Here is a 16,629-nt window from a genome sequence, read left to right on the forward strand (position 1 = left end):
TTTGCACAAATTTGATCCTTAAAGAGGATGTTTAAGAAGGCGCATGGGGAACTTGCACATACTTTACAGATTTTGTGTACAAGCTATTGTTGGTTGTCTGGCTGGCATTCTCGCTGCTTGAAGCTGATCCAAACTCTGGGAGTGCAGGCTCTGATCCAAACTCCAAAGCTCCAAACTGAACATTTAACCCTGTCACATCAGCTGACCCAGGCATCTCCACTGCAGAGGCAGGAATCTTAAATGGGGTAAAAAAAAAAAAAAAAAAAAAAAAAAAAAGCAAATAAAAGGTTGTGGCTTGTTTTTTATCTACATTAACTCCTTTAACTACAGGCTTCTTCAATTACCAACTCAGTTGTTGCTGTCAACTACATGGTCACAACCCTCCAGTTTACATCACAATTTTATTCTTGTAACCTCAAATTCACTTACTGATTCTGTGCATCAATCTGCAGCTGAAGCCTAAGCCATGCTGCTTTGTGAAATGCAAGTATCGTACACATCCACCCTCCCCTATCCAACATTTGCCTTTTTGCCACTTAAGTCAATCCAAAATCACTCAGCAGCAGTCATTTTCCACACAGTGCAATCAGATATGTGCTTGGGAAAGACAACATCATTGTATTTTGGACTGTAGAGCTATTTGCTTAGAAATCCCTACTTCATAAACAGGAAGCGATGGTCTTTGCTTCCCTTCTCCCTAGAAACTCATGTGTGTTTACTAAGAATTGGGTGCCAACAAATCACCCACCTTGGATGCTGGAGTTATTCTCCGCTTTGGTGGTTTTATCTGTTTGTGTTGGGTTTGATGGGCTGTCACTGTCTGGTTATCCATAGACATAGTGGGGAGCTGTAACATCTTGCTGACAGCTGTGGAGGTGTCTACCGGCGAGGGCTCTCGGAGTTTTACCTGGGAGGAGAAGGACTCCAACCCAGGAGGAGGTACAGGGACTGCCTGTGTTTGCTGTTGCTGTCGTTGGGTCAGCTGGCTCAGAATTGGGGATGGTTCCGGCTGGGATTTAAAGTCTGGTCAGTTTGGGAGGAGAAATCAAAATTAAGGCATTAAACTTTGCTCTTCATGCTACTGCTTTTTAGCAAAAAATTGTGTTTCCTGACACACCTGACAGCTACTGCTGCAAGTCTCTTCCAGAAATCATTACACAAGCTCTTCATGGAACATTACCATTGCAATAATAAGGCCAATATGTTAGGTTCACTACCTTAAATAACCGGCTTTTGTGAAGTATTTCGTTTTATTTAAAAGTAAGGATTAAACCCATTTGTACAGTTTCATAACGATGTGCAGTAGGTTACAAAAATTTTACGCATTATTTTAGTCAAATGTGGCATGTTTCACTGCAAGTAATTGTGCAAATAAACTCTGATAACTTTCAAGGAGTTTGGACTTGCAACTCAGAATTACTATGAGTTACAATTTCCTGCTTTACAAAGAAGATTTTCAGCACAAACAGGGACTAATCTACGATCTGAGTGTGGCTGAAAGTCAGAGACACTGGACATCTACAGGTTTTTTTTTTTTCCTAAGTCTTCCTCTTGCATAATTTTCAGATTCTGAAAGCCAAGGAACAGACTGTAGCACTAGCTAAGAACTGTAAGAGACCCACAGCACTCAATCTGCAGGGGCTTTTTTATTCAGTTGCTTTCTAATGCATTTTACCAACTTGAAATGTACAGTAAAACAAATATTTTTTGTAGAATTGCTGCATGCCAAAAATTATGTCACTAAACTGGCTGCTTATCTATTTGCAAACATGCACAGACACACACAAGATAGCTACAAGGCACTCTTTACAGCAAGAACACCGCTATGAACTGTACAAGTTCCTGTCACAGTCACTACTGTTTCTGCCAATCATACTTAAATGAAAAATCCATACAATTACAAACAGACAAAATGGTTAACTTGCATCATTTTCAGCACATGCAGACTTCACACAAGGGAAGAACGGTGAGAAGATACACACTATGAAGACATTATGCAGTACTCATTCAAAATTCATGTAATGGTTAGAAGAGAAAATAGGGAAAAGGCAACAAAATATGGTAAAATCTTGTATTCAGCTAGAAGCAGCACAGGCAAAAAGACAAAAGACTTATTCTCCTGGAATTGCTGAGAAACTAAGTCACATCAGAGTTCCACTTAAATAGTCAGGCACACTAAATTGAAGATGTAACCACATGAAGCCTCCACAACTTCTGTAGACTAACACGTTCTACAGATAGCCTTATGCCAACCAAAACACAGTTTGTAATGTATTTTTAACAACTATCACCAGCAGACAAGCTTACCTAAAATTTTATGAGTTATATTGCTAACATTGTTTTTAAAGCAAAAAAGCCTTTCATCAAGGCAATTTTCAGCTGACATCAGCCTAAAGAAATTTTACAGACTAATAGAGAAAGAGAGGTTATGTTAAAGCACTTACCAAACTGACTAAGGACTGAGGACTGAGTAATGGGTGCTTTTAGATCCCAAGATGATGGGGTAGTTGTAGTAGTGGTGGTAGAGCTACTGTTGTTTTGTTGAGAAGTAAATTGGCCCAAACCTGGAGATTTCAATTGGTCCAAGATTTGGGATCCAGTCGAGTTCGCCAACTTGGAAGATCCAAGATCTCCAAAGCCAGAACAAAGAACTGCAGACTGACAAAAAATAAGGGAACAGAAAATAAAAAAATTAAAACAAAGGCAGGGAGAAATGGAGTTAAGTATTTTATTAATCACTGGAACATAATCATAAAGTCAGTGCCAACAGCTGCTATTTGGCAACAAGTAAAACTTCCTCAGCTCCAGATTGCTAATTTACAACAAGTGAAAAATTCAGCAGTTGTAGCACATGCCTGGACTCTCCTGTTATTATTGATACTCAGGCTGTAATTTCTTGAACTCATGCATTTCAAAAAGACATTTGATTACTAATAGCTGAATAGATTTTCAAAGAATACACCAGCCCGATTTTAAACTCTAATAATTGTTAAAGAAGAGAGGTCTTACTCATATCACTCCAGAAAACTCAGAAATACTCATGTTTCCTCACACAGCACTCAGATATGTGCTTGGAAGTATCACATCACAGTTTCCTGGCATAGAGCTCTTCATTATAAATAAATGATTTTGTTCTGAGTCAACGTGCAAAATGCACCTTTCTGTATTCAAAAGTTAATATAAGAACTTAATGTATACCAAGGAACAACCACTCAGCAAATACAAGGAAAGGACTGTTTGTATATGAGAAAGGATATTCTCAATCCCATTTCTGTAGCATTTATAACCTGAATTTTACAAATAATGAAGCATTTCATGAAATGACCATTAGTAGAAACATTGCTTAACTTATAATATTTGCTAATGAAGAGTATTTAGAAAGCATAAGGTAATTTTACCAGACTCTGAGGGGAATAGGAGTTTACAGCACTGCTACTGCCAGCTCCTGATGCCATCTGGTTGCTGTGCTGAGAATTTGTGAAGACCAGAGCTTGGCCAAAGGTCTGCTGGTGAGAAGCCTCAAATGAGTTGCCTTCTGTCTCTTGAGTAGAAGTCATCGGCTTTTGAAGCAACGTCACCATATCAATGCTGTAAGGAAAAGTTTGGCTAGAATAAGCATGCTGAAACTGAAGAAAATACTAATGGTATTAGATAAAGCTTCTGTACCAGCCTAACATCTTCTGCTAACAACAGCCTTTAAGAATACTGTATGTCTGTCACAGAAAAACCCTCCATAGAAAGAGGAAGAAGAGAGTAAATAAAATTCTACTAGCTGAGGCATTTACCATAGTTAGAATCTAGCTCATCTTTGCACTCTTTTTCAAGATTCTCAACTTTTGCAACATCACATAACATATATGATAAACACAGCCACATAACTGGAGACAAGTTATAAAAGACACACCACTTTTGAATGGATCCTGCCTTCCATCACATTTTATGCATCAATTATCTGCATTGCATACCACACTATCCCTCTAAAAAGAGCAAGGGATCGAAGTTCTAACCTCTATATAAGATGGGTTTGAGGATAGTAAAGTCATAAACACAGAAACTGAGTGAAAGTGTGGTGAGACTGAAGTAACAAGAACATAAATAAAAAGCATAAAACAAGAGCATAACAAGCATAAATAAAAGTTTCTAGCAGGCACATATCCAAAATCACCCTACAGCATATACATAAGCAGGACAAGAATCATGTTTTCTTGTACTTATTAACCTCTACAGAAGTTTATCCATAAAAAGTAAAGCATTTGAGCATTCAAGTAAGAAACATACTCCCAAAGTTCTGACTGAAGTTTATCCTAAACACACTAAGTTCAGGCTGATGAGTTGCTTCTGTCACTTCTATTCTATAGATTTCTAAATGCCCGAACATTCATTTTATTAAGTTAAAAAAAATTACCAAACTTAAATTTATAAACTAAAATATTTTCTAGCATAACTTGAGGGAAATTCACTGGAATAATATTCATATCAGAACAATGAACATGCAAGCATACTACCCTTAGGAGGCAAGGAAACAAGATCTAGACCAACTGATGCTACACCTTCTCCAGGTTATATATCCATGTTAAGACCTTCTAGCTAACTAAAGCTTTTCTGTGAAAATATTTGTCAAAATGCTGCATTCTGAGCACTTTCTGAATCTAGAGGAGGAGGATTCCTATATTCTGGAAAGCAAAGCCAGTGCCTCCCTTTAAACAGCAGAAAATTCTTCCAAGTTACTTCTATTTCTGCCTGTAACTAGTCTTTGTGCAAAAGACAGTCTTCTAAGTATTATCCTTGTGGATTTGATAGATTCAGCTCCAAAACCATAGTAAACTATAGGTAACACAGGAACCCACAAAAGCAACTACCTGCAAGCAAGAGTTTTGCATTTAGCTTAACCACATTTTGATGGGGCTGTCCTCACATTATTTCAACCCATCATTTGCTTTAGATACTACAGTCTTACACTGCTTCACCAAGAGCTTTTTAGGACATAGGAAAAATGTGCAAGAACTTACCTTTGCCCAGGAGTCACATGATTCTCAGTTGGAACGGAAGAAGCAGTAAAGACTTTCGTTTCAGAAAGCTGAAAAAGATTTTTTTTAAAGAGTATTATAATCACACACACATTCACATTTCACTTCAGCAGCATTTGAAGAAAATCTGTTTTGGTCACATAACTCCTGATAAAAATAAATGCCAAACAACTGTTACAGCCAGGTATGCTGCAGCTCTAGCAGACAAAAATAGTCAAATTTCTGCAAAGACTTTTCCACAGAATCAAGAATCAATGTTACTAACATGTTAGGAAATTGCATCTCATAAACATACACAGTGATTTACCTACCTACTTACACTAATTTGGGCACTAACAACTGAAAAGTATATAAGTAGAAACTAATTAATGTGACAGCTGGTATATCGTAAGCACAAAAATACCCCGGGTAGATAAAATTTAAGATTCCACAATACAGCTCTTATAAATCCTGCTGCAGAATTTTAGCACACAGCACTGTTTCCACGTACGTGTTCCCATTTCATCTACTCTGTTATATATTTCAGCTCATACTAGTAGTGGAGGCAGATCCACTGCAGTGGAGGCTGCATATAGCAAGCCAGCACTGAAGGTTCCTTCTTGGCAGTTTTGCTAAGGAAAGCAATGTTGTCTTAAACTGATTGCTCTACAAGCATGTCCTGGAAAACCAAGTGTTTCTACAAGTAGTACAACCAGTTCCTCCATCCACAGCAGAAGCCTTTGCGGTTTTCACTACTTTTACAACAAAGACACTTAGCAGGTAGCAGGGAAGGGGAAGGGCTGGTTAGTTGGCATTCTAGGGGATTAGAAGGGTCCTGTTTTCTTTTTTTGAGAGTTTTGTTTTTTATAAAAAAAAAAAAATAGCATAATAGCTATACTTTGTAGGGCTAACTCATGTCTATTGGCAGGAATGCTTACAAGCAGAACACATCTTAAACCAATATAGATTAGGTTTAAAGAAATAAAAAATATGTTTATATAATCCTTCTATTTTAAATTAAATTGGCACAGAATCACCTTTAACTATTCAAGCATAACCTCACTTTATACCCAAAGAATAACTGACCTCGTCAAAAAGCTTTAGGAATTCCCTTAGAAAGTGACATTTGAGTACAGCTCAAAGGATTTTACACATTCTTAGTTCTGTATATTGCCATTAGTCCAATTTAAAGGCAACACAGGTACCAACCTTTTTCACCTGCCCTCACATGGAGAGCTCTACTGGAAGCAAGCATCTCCATACCTGTGTCCATCCGATTCACATTCTCCTAAAAAAAAACACTCCTGATTTCATAAGGACAAAGTAGGGCTGGGTGGGAGCTATCACAAACCTCTCAGAAACAGCATCCAAACGTTCCACACGCTGCAGGCACACACCTACCACGCAGTGTCATGACAAAAAACATAATCTCACACATCCTCCTTCATTTCCTTCCAGTCAATAAGATCTATTCTACCCCAACCTTTCTAAAACATATTTCAAACCTATCCTACACATAAAACTACCAGCCTGCAAACCTTTGTACTACCCAAGACTAACAGGGAACTTTCAAGGTCATTAAGAGGCTATTTCTCTACTGTGCAGCCTTTTCCCTGCTGCAAATGTGATTTTAGAACATGTACTGCACTTTCTGCAGTGTTATGAGATTCCGATATCTTATGGCATAAGGAGGTCAGGTAATGGCAAAGCAGCAGCCTACGACCCGCAACCTGTTTATATTAGATACTGAATTCTTTGCAGTGTCAAAAACTTCTCATGCCCATGTAACCCAGGATAAGACCAACTGTAGCCATAACACTGATGAATCCTGAAAACTAAGCAAACTAAGAAGCCATTCACAGAGTGTAAGGGAGGAAATGTTCCCTACAAGTAAACTGCCATGCAAAACAACTACCAAGTCTCCAGTTACCAGTTCTACATTAATTTTATCCTGCACAGCGTCCCTGTAGCAAACTGCCACATACTTAAATTAGGCAATTAATTCTGAAGTCTGTAGGAATAATGGCATTTGTTGAAATACATATTTTCTGCAGCAGTTTCAAAAGGTTGATTACACAGATGTATTTAACAGTTACTAGAGGTAGTATAATTAAGTAAATATTTATGCTCAACATACATCAAACTTAAAAATCCTTCAGCAAGGCAAAGAAACTTCTTAGAACAGAATTCAGGGTCATGAATTATTTACATACGGCAACTTCACCAGGGCATTCCTTCCATCCTTACTGAAATGCCTGTGCTTTTCTGTCTTTGTTGCTATGATAAACCCATTCTTCAGTCATCAAGCAGACAACATATTTAAGAATTAACTAAGCAACTCCTATGGACAGTTGATACGCAACAGGAACAAGAAAACACACTTGAGCACCTCCATGAAAACCCAACCTCTGCAAACCAGAAATAATTAAATCTCATTACTGTTTTGTACTGAAGTTAGAGAAGTTAAACAAGTTCTTGTTCTGCTTTCTAGGAAAAGAAACTAACACTAAAAAGCAAAGACAAACCAACCAGTCTATTTTGAAGTGTTGATGTTTCAAATCAAAGCAAAGAGTGCTGATATGGTGCAGAAAATCATTGTCTCTTTAAAGATATTTGTACATTCTTCCTCTTCTGATTGTTTCTATAATTAAGTTACATACTTTGGCCAGGAGAATATGACCATAAATTTAAGAGGAAACCAGAGCTGTCCACAATACCTCAAAATTTGTCTCATACTTCACACTGTCATGTCCTGAATGCCTCATTGACAAAACAGAATCTCCTGCTTTCATTGCAAGCAGTTTCCTTGCTACTTAAGATCATGTTGACAACCTACTTACTCATTACTTTGCCAAAATTAAATACCCAACAGGACTATTAGATCACAAAAATTTAATGCTACTCATGTCATACAACACTGAGTTTCACTCAGGTGTTCATATACTGAACACGCAACTTAAACCTAACTAGAGAACAGAAATCTGAACAAAAATATTCTTCAGAAAAGTACCTGGTCTTTTTCTGCAGACAGCATGCCCCATCAGCATCCTTGACTGTTTCAGTCATTAGTCACGCTGCTAGAACTATTTAATTATACATTTAACTGTGCAGCTCCATTTTCCATTCAAAGATTCATACTATGCCTTTTCTGCTAGATTATAGGAACCAATACAAGCTAATCAAGTAACTTTTTTAGATTCCGTAAACTATGCCACATAAATTTAAAAATCTCAATTTAACACCTTTTTTATTCTTTAATTTTCAGCTGCTTTGCACAGTTTCTGCCTTTTAAAAGCAATAAGCAAGTGAATGCAGTACTTCAAAATCAAGTTCTGTGGAGTCCACACACAGAAATAAAAACCAAGAATGATTAAGAGACCAGGAAGAGTGCCTGCAAGCAAAAAGACTACAGGAGTGGGGTTTTTTTCTGCAACAGAATTGCCTGTAACAAATCATAACATGCTGCTTTCCAGAAAACAGCCCTCGATTCTGGACATATTCCTAGAATTCTTCATTCCTGTTTATTTATTTACACCCCAATTCATTTATACATTACTATGTTCACTTTTGTACCCTCACTACAAGAAAGACATCGAGGCCCTGGAGTGCGTCCAGAAAAAGGTAAGAAGCTGTGAGGGGTCTGGAGCACAAAGTTTATAGGGAATGGCTAAGGGAACTAGAGTTGTTCAGTCTGGAGGAGGCTCAGAGGAGACTTCACGGCTCTCTGGCACTCCCTGAAGGGAAGTTTTGCCGGGGTGGGGGTCAGCCTCTTCTTGAATGTAAGAGATAGGGATGGCTTCAAGTTGCACCAGGGGAGATTCAGGCTGGGTATTAGGAAACACCACTTCTCTGCAAGAGTGGTCAGGTGCTGGAACGGGCTGCTGAGGGAGCTGGTGGAATCAGCATCCCCAGAAGTGTTCAAGAAGCATTCAGATATTATATTAAGAGCCATGGTTTTGTGGGGGAATACTGGTGGCAGATAGATGGTTGGATGGGATCATCTTGGAGGTTGTTTCCAACCTTGGTGATTCCGTGATTCTATTTCTATTTTTTTTAAATGATGAAGTAGGTGAAGCACTCGGCTACTTAGCTATACTGAAACATTTTTAATTTGAGCAGGTCAAGCGTAGCAGAAATACAAAGTTCTCCCCATGACAGGCCCACTTTACTTGACTAATCTAATAAACTTAAAATTTCCCAAACGTATTTATAGTGATTTTTATTGTTCACTTCCAAAGTGAAGCCGGGATCTGACCTACGACAGGGCTCCTCTGTGGCTGAAACAGTCAAGGAAGCTGATGGTTCTCCCAGGAATCGTCCACATTCAGTTCAGATACTGCTGCAAAAGACCATTTGCCACAACTGGCAGGACAGATATAATTACTAGATACTACTAGATGGCTTTTCTGACATCCTGGAATTATTTCTTTTAGAAACAACAAAAGTCTTAAAATCAAATCTCCTTTAAGGAGATACTTCATCTTCATAGCTCACCCGTAATTTACTTAAAGATCAAGATTAGCTTTATTTGAAATAGACTTTTCATAAAAGAACAATCATAAAATCATAGATAAATACAACATAAATAGCACAATCTGTATTCTTCCCTTTTTTTCTTTCTTTCTTTTTTCTTTTTTTTAAATCACCAGCACCCTCTATTTTTCCCCATTTGATTGCAGACTTACTCTGAGCACCATCACATGAATAATTTTCCTAGGTTACAGTGACTTTTCCAGCATTCCAAAATTAATGAAAATTAACAACAGGCTAGAGATTTCATCTGCAGTCCTTCCAAAAGTCAAACTACTCAGATGTAATAACAAATAAATATCTATCCCTAGGGAGCACTGCTCAGTGTTTCTCCTGTACTACAAATGCTGCACTGTACCACACCAAATAAGGTAGAGAAACAAAGCCAGAAATTTTCACTATCCTTAGTCCACCACTAGCATATATAGAATAGTAAGGGAACAGACTATAAAAAACAAGAACACAACATTTGATAGCAGTAACTGATTCAAAGAAGGTAGAATTGGTAATATTTTTTTTTAACTCCTCTAGTTTTCCTCAAAAAACACAGCAGGGAGTAAGGAGTTCTATTTGTTAACAACCTGCTCACTCTTTCCCAGGGATAATACTGGCACAACACACAATGTAAGGAAGAAAATGGAATTCATTCAAAAGTAATTTTGAGTTAATTGATAGAAGATTCTTCCACAGAAGATGAAAAATGAATTAAACAGTAAGATCTTATTTCTTGCTACCTCATTTTTTTTTGAGCTGCCTTGGCTTTAATACAATACACTGCAACTCAGAATAACAAATGTTACATGACAAATACGCCAAATATTTTTCTGACATGAAGAAGTGTCTCTTACCTACTAAAGAACAAAGACTGCTACAGTACTTCATTGCTACAGTGCACAGCACGATGAAACAACATAAACGAAGAAATTAAATGCTAACTTCAACACATCACTGTGTCCTCTCTTCATATTATGAACATGAGGATAACTAATTGGAAAAATTATGCACATTTCAAGCAAAAAGAATCAATGAGTCTAAACTTTACTACAAAGTAAACTTCAGCACTTAATTATAAAAAGACTTGTGATAGTATGGCTTTTGAATTCCTACACAACATTAGGTGGAAATATGCAGATAATATCCATCACCATTATGAGTTAAAGAACTATAGTTAACTAATCCTATATTTATTATTTAAAATTTATTATCCATACATAGGCTTTCAAGCAAAATAAAATAATATTTCTTGAATCAATTTTATGTAAGATTAAAGCTCATCTAAATATATAGTCCTTTAAAACAGAATTACAGCAGGCAACGTAAGAAGCGTCACGGCATAAACGCAAGAAAATTAATCACAACATTTAGTTTTGAAAACAATGCAGAGACTCTGAAAAGGTAAATAATGAAAGCTATCTATCTGAGAAGATACACTTACATCCTCATTCCAGTCTTCTGCGGTCCATTCTTCTATTGAATTTTTCCATGCACCTATTATAATTTAGGGAAGGAAAAAAAAGCAGTTACAATCTGCAAGTACAATTGCATATATCAAACCTTCTGCATTACAAATGATCCTATTGTGATATTAGTTGAAACACAAAGTGAAGAGATGTTGGTTGGAAACATGAGAAGCCACAGAAAATTGGTCTGCAGATTTAAAAATCTGGGAGGTGTTTGGGGTTTTTTCTGTTTCTTTTATACTTCAGTGTATGATTTCAGGAAATTCCTGGCAACTATGGTAGTGGACAGTTTGCACAAATGCATTTCTGCAACTGGTAATAAAATACTAAATATTGGCAAGAACTTCTTCCTACACCTGTCCCAGGTGGCAAGGAGAGGTTACTCAGCCCCTGCATGAGTTCTCCCAGCTCCATACACAATTCCATACAACCAAAATACAACCAGAGCACCTGCTCTAACATTCATAATCCTATTTTTGACAAACTCAAATTAAAAACTCAAGCTATTTTTTTTTTTTTTATCTTAAAACACATAAAGATATAATGGCAGCAGAAAGTCACTAAGCTTCCACCATAGCTGCAAAACAGAATTCCCAACAGAATTTTGGCAAACATCAGAGCACAGTGCCAATCTGCAGCATGCAGCAAACGTCAAACTAAACTGAGTGACCCTGTGGGTTTAGAAACCTACTCCCTCCCCTAGTAAACAGCAGATCCAGACATGCAGGAGCAACGAACGGACTGAACGCCTCGCCCACCAATAAGAGCACAGAGAGAAGGAAATCAACAGTTTGAGCCTTCACTCCAGCTGTACACTCACAAGCCAGCAAAACACAGTGGTAAAGTTTCTGGTACCATCACCTCTAAACATGCATAAAAGAATCTGTACCTTAATTGCATGTAAAACTAAGAACCCTTTGAGATAAATTCTTTCCAGAACAAAGCCCCTTGAAGACAGCATCAAACCCCACTTACACTAATGCAACCATGCTCTATATCAGCACAGTCTTTGCTAGGCTTTGAGCAAGCAGCAGTCAGGCCAGAGCAGGGCAGAGTGGCACCAATCCCATGTGAGGAGCAGGCCAATCACAGGGAGTTACAGACAGGTCGAGAAGGAAGGGATTTTATATCCATGAATCCAAAATTATTTGGCAGGTTCTGAACAAGGTAACATCCACTCAGTGCTGGTTCAGTGGAGCAATATAAGGTTGCCTGAAACACCTCCTGCTCTTCTTTTCTCTAATCGGCTAATAAGGTGTTTGGCTTTTTTTCCTTCCTGTAAAATACTGATGCTGACTTGAACAATAACTTATGATTATAGGATAGCACATCAAAATTATTACAATACCTCAAATTACTAGACCAACTCACATGTCCACAAAAATCCTGGAAAGTAGACAAAGCCCTTCAAGGAGTACTCTTTAGAGAAGGCTGGGAGTTCTCCCTTCTCTCAACTACAACATGGTATCTTTGATGCTCATCTTCTTTAAACAGATTCATCCCTATTTTTGTCCTGCGGGTATTTATCTCACATTGGACAGAGCAAGACTGACCTCTGCAGAAGATGAACACTGCGCTACTGCCAGAAATCCAACAGTGGAGCTCGGTCAAACAAAACAAACAAAAGCCTTGGCAGAGCATACTCCACTCCTGTGTTACCCTCACACACCTTAGAGAGATAGGAGCTGTTTGGAACAATACCTGAGATGTTTCCCAAACGTTCCACACTGCTTCTGGTGATGATGCACTTCTGTGCATTTACTCTCCTCAAATATTTGACATAACCCCTCATTATTTTATCAATTCTCCTTGGCCAAGTTTGTTACTGTCACATATTAACATTCTATGTTCCAAAGTCAACCTGTCAGCCTCTATTTACCGTTGTTCTCTGAATTTAATCCATACTGCTAACAGTTTCATGGTATGGACAGGATTCTATTCACAAGTGTACCAACTGTCTTTTTGTTCATAATATACCTTGGCAAGACTGTAAATCCATATATTCTCTTCATAACCTTTACCCCCATGCTTTGCAAAGCATTTCTATGTAACAGTTCAGTTTTCCACTGAAATTACACTTTGTTTTCAAAGAACCTTGTCAGATCAACTTCAACTTACACTTCCAACCGTGACCACTTCCTGCTTACTGCTGCAATGAGTGTAATTACAGAAAGCTGTAAAGCCAAGAAGTATAGTTTTGGTACAATTTGGTACAATTTCAACTATTTTTTTCCAATCCCTCACTTCCTATCACTTTTTCTCCTTCATCGAATTACCAGCCAAACACATGCACTGGCACCCAGATTATTTTATCTTGGTTAATATCAAACTTCTATAAAAATCCTCCTCTTCTCCATTGCTTCCACATTCTAGAATGACCTGAAGGATTCGTTAAGATGTTCCTCCTGACTTCTACTGCAGTCCTACATAAACAGCTTCCTTGCAATTTTCAATTCCTTTCTGTCCCATGGACAGATGGTTATTTTAAGAAGTTGTAAAGCTAATCATGCCCAGAGTAGGATAACTAGAACTAGATCTTGTAAGACCCTTTCAACCAAAACCATTATATGATCAGTAAGCCACCAGGATGGAATTTTATAATCTACTTTGAGAAGTGAGCACCTTCATCCCGATTTATTTTTAAGCGTTGATGCTATTTGTTACTTGAGATCTCTCATTGCCTTGTTTATCAGGAAAAGAAAGAGAACAAAACCTCAGCATGCCGTTAGGGAAATACCAAACTGTTCTAGTACACTCCCTTTTGGAAGAGCATTGGTCATTTTGTTTCCTTCCACCTGTTCCTTCTCTTTGCATCAACTGTTACATTATTAAAAACTAGGATGCTGAATACTTTCAACACAATTACAAGAAAATGTTATAAACCATTAAGATTCAAACTTTACTCTCTTCCTATTTCAACCACAAGCATTAAGTTTTAGATCCAGAGAACCAACTAGCCTTTCTACAAAACTACATAAAAATGCCTATAGAAAAACCTCTCAGGCTGCCAAGATTCCTCCAACATCTGCAATGATTCAGGTTAAGAAAGTCCACAGCACTTTGAGAGCATGTATGGGACAAACTACATTTCAGAAACAAATCATTTATTCCTTTCAACTGAAAATTTTGAAGTTGATCCTCTCACAGCACTGACTTAAAGCAGAATGACTCAGAATTTCTCAAAGGATTTAAGTTTTAGGATGAATTCAGAAAGCATTTTGACACAAAAACTGGTCTGGCTTCTCCAGGTGGTTGCCCACTATCTCCTTTTTAATTGCCTGTGTAGCTAAAATGAGCTAATTTTGTTTACTTCTTAACAGATCAAAGATGATATGGGCCTATCTCACATTTATTAGCCCACTGCAGGCTCTGCATACAATTATAAGCCTCATCATTCACATCATTAGCATTTCCACATTGTTACCTTATTACTGGAACTAATTACATTTGTAATTAACAACACAGATCTGTAAAGTAAGAGGAACTAATTAAAAAAAGAGAGAAATAATATTTACGATTAACAAGCCAAAACAACAGCTCAGCCTTGTTCATCTCCCAGCCCCACATCTCCTCTGCCACTGTATGCTTTACCCCTTATTCTCTTCCTTCCCACCTCTCCTACTTCTGCTTTTAAATTACTACCACAGCTGCAGCTTCTTTTTTAGTGATCCTTTAACATGCTCTCTGGACAACAGTTGAAAGTGCTTCCATTCTTACTAAAACTAAATAATTATATGCTAAGGTCTACTTTTATTGAAGGTTTTTTGATTGGTTGGTTGTTCTTTTCTAATTTCATTTTATTTTGGCCAATGGGGAACAGCCCAAGGACTTGCCTAAAGAAGCAGCTTTATAAAGTAAAGCTCTCCCTGAGCTGTCATATACAGTTTTGTCAGCTATGGCAACTTTTTGCTGAAAGTAAAGGGAGATTATCAGTAAAAAGGTACTTTGAGTCTATAAAGAATTTTTACAGTAAACTACATCAAATTTCCACCCATCAAATTCTTATGAACGAAACTCCCTGCACTGACAAACATTTCCTACAATGAGAAAACTCCATTCAATCACTCATTCATACCCCCTGTCACAGCCAACAAAGCCAAGGAAATCTCTCACCATGCTCCCCAAATACCCATATATGTCTTAAGCTGTTTTGTTGAAATCCTGTGCTTTTCTCAGTGATGTCTGTGTGGTACAACAGCAAAAGCAGATGTGGCTGGCATTAAAAAAAATGCAGACACAAGCTAGTGCATTTTCAGTTTCCAGTGATTTACTTAGCAGCAAATCCCTTGTACATGGATTCATGCACTACAGGCATCTGTTCAGCCACACCCAGCCACTCTATTATTCCTAACTAAAATTCTTCCATTACTGAAGACTGAGGAGATACCCACAATAAGAAACAGAGTAGGCATACAATAGCTACGCTGGTTACAAGGATAGTCAAAATATTCAAGCTCATTTAGGAAGCAGAATGCAAGTCCAAGCTGTAAACCATAGCCTCCTAGCTGTGTTCATCAATGAATAAACAGAGAATCTTTTAACTCTGTTCCTGTCTCCACATGCCTTCCTTGAATATTTCTCTAGCCAGTTAACATATTGTTTCTCCAGTACTTGTGCCAATCAACCCTGCACCACAGCACAGCATCATTTTAAAAGCAATTCCCTGAAAAGATGCCACATTTAGCAAGACCTGCCTTTCAACAGCCATTCAAATAGTCAGCATCACCCTCTGACACTGGACTACCAGGCAGTCAAGAGTGACAAGAAGCTGTCCATTAAGCCCACCTAGACAATAAGCCTGCTTTTAGCTTCTCTGGTTAAGTGAAAAAATGGCTTTCATGAAGTTGGTAAAGTTGCATCTCAAGAGCACTGCAACGCTCAACAAAGAAAACACTCGTCTCCAGTATCGGTCTTTTCCTTCAACACTTGAAAAGGGGTTGTGAAAAAAATCAAACAATGAAAAAAAGAAAAAAAGAAAGGTCACCCTTCCTGGCTGTTGATTTTTTATATTTTTTTTGCGCTTAGAGTGGAGTTTTCTTGTTATTTTATTTTTTAAAAGTATCTTCTGTCAGTCAGTAGTTCCCAGGTATGGATAAAAATATTGTCACAGACCATGACACGTCTTGGCATCATGACACAGGCTTTCCTTTGTCTTCATCTCCTGCCATAGAACATAGGAAGCAGCAATTCATCTTGCTTTTTTTCCAATTCATAGATAAACAGGCCACATTCTTCAGCTCTGAATCACCATGAGACCAAGTTAAGAGGTTTCTTTCCAGGCTGTATTGTTTATTGCCCTTAGCCAGGAGTGCACATTTCATGAAACTTCATTTAGAACACACATATGGATGCCTCTATCTTCAGGGAGGCAGATTGCCTTTTTGGCTCCCATTGAAGTGCCCCCTCTTGTGCTTTAGTAATTACTTATTTTCAAAAGATGTCAGACATCAAACCTTTCCTCCATCCTAGAGACTCATATGCCCAGGTTCTTATCTTGTATAGATGGGGCTTCCAAAGCCATCTCAGTGTCACCAAGTGGGTTTACATTCTGCAACAGTTCTTCCATTTCTCTCTTTATTCTTCCACTTAGGTATTCAGATGCTATGGCTCAACGCCTGTGAACCAATCACTTT

General features: G+C 37.9%; 1 protein-coding gene and 2 non-coding genes across 7 annotated transcripts in view; all 3 read right to left on the reverse strand.

The window, feature by feature from the left end:
• Nucleotides 1-16,629, reverse strand: part of UBAP2 (ubiquitin associated protein 2) — a 112,129-nt gene that overhangs the window by 52,441 nt on the left and 43,059 nt on the right. For all 5 annotated transcript variants that reach the window (XM_048932372.1, XM_048932371.1, XM_048932370.1 and 2 more), the window contains 6 exons: nucleotides 10,972-11,024; nucleotides 5,010-5,077; nucleotides 3,399-3,588; nucleotides 2,445-2,658; nucleotides 749-1,023; nucleotides 63-235 (listed from right to left, as the gene is read on the reverse strand). In XM_048932372.1, coding sequence (XP_048788329.1) covers nucleotides 63-235; nucleotides 749-1,023; nucleotides 2,445-2,658; nucleotides 3,399-3,588; nucleotides 5,010-5,077; nucleotides 10,972-11,024 — 973 coding nt within the window. The remainder of the gene's footprint in view (nucleotides 1-62; nucleotides 236-748; nucleotides 1,024-2,444; nucleotides 2,659-3,398; nucleotides 3,589-5,009; nucleotides 5,078-10,971; nucleotides 11,025-16,629) is intronic.
• LOC125687440 (small nucleolar RNA SNORD121A) lies at nucleotides 545-629 on the reverse strand. Its single transcript, XR_007374070.1, has one exon. It is a non-coding gene; the product is annotated as a small nucleolar RNA SNORD121A (small nucleolar RNA).
• LOC125687441 (small nucleolar RNA SNORD121A) lies at nucleotides 3,018-3,101 on the reverse strand. Its single transcript, XR_007374071.1, has one exon. It is a non-coding gene; the product is annotated as a small nucleolar RNA SNORD121A (small nucleolar RNA).

The sequence above is a fragment of the Lagopus muta genome, chromosome Z (genome assembly GCF_023343835.1).
Source record: "Lagopus muta isolate bLagMut1 chromosome Z, bLagMut1 primary, whole genome shotgun sequence".
NCBI classification, from domain to species: domain Eukaryota; kingdom Metazoa; phylum Chordata; class Aves; order Galliformes; family Phasianidae; genus Lagopus; species Lagopus muta.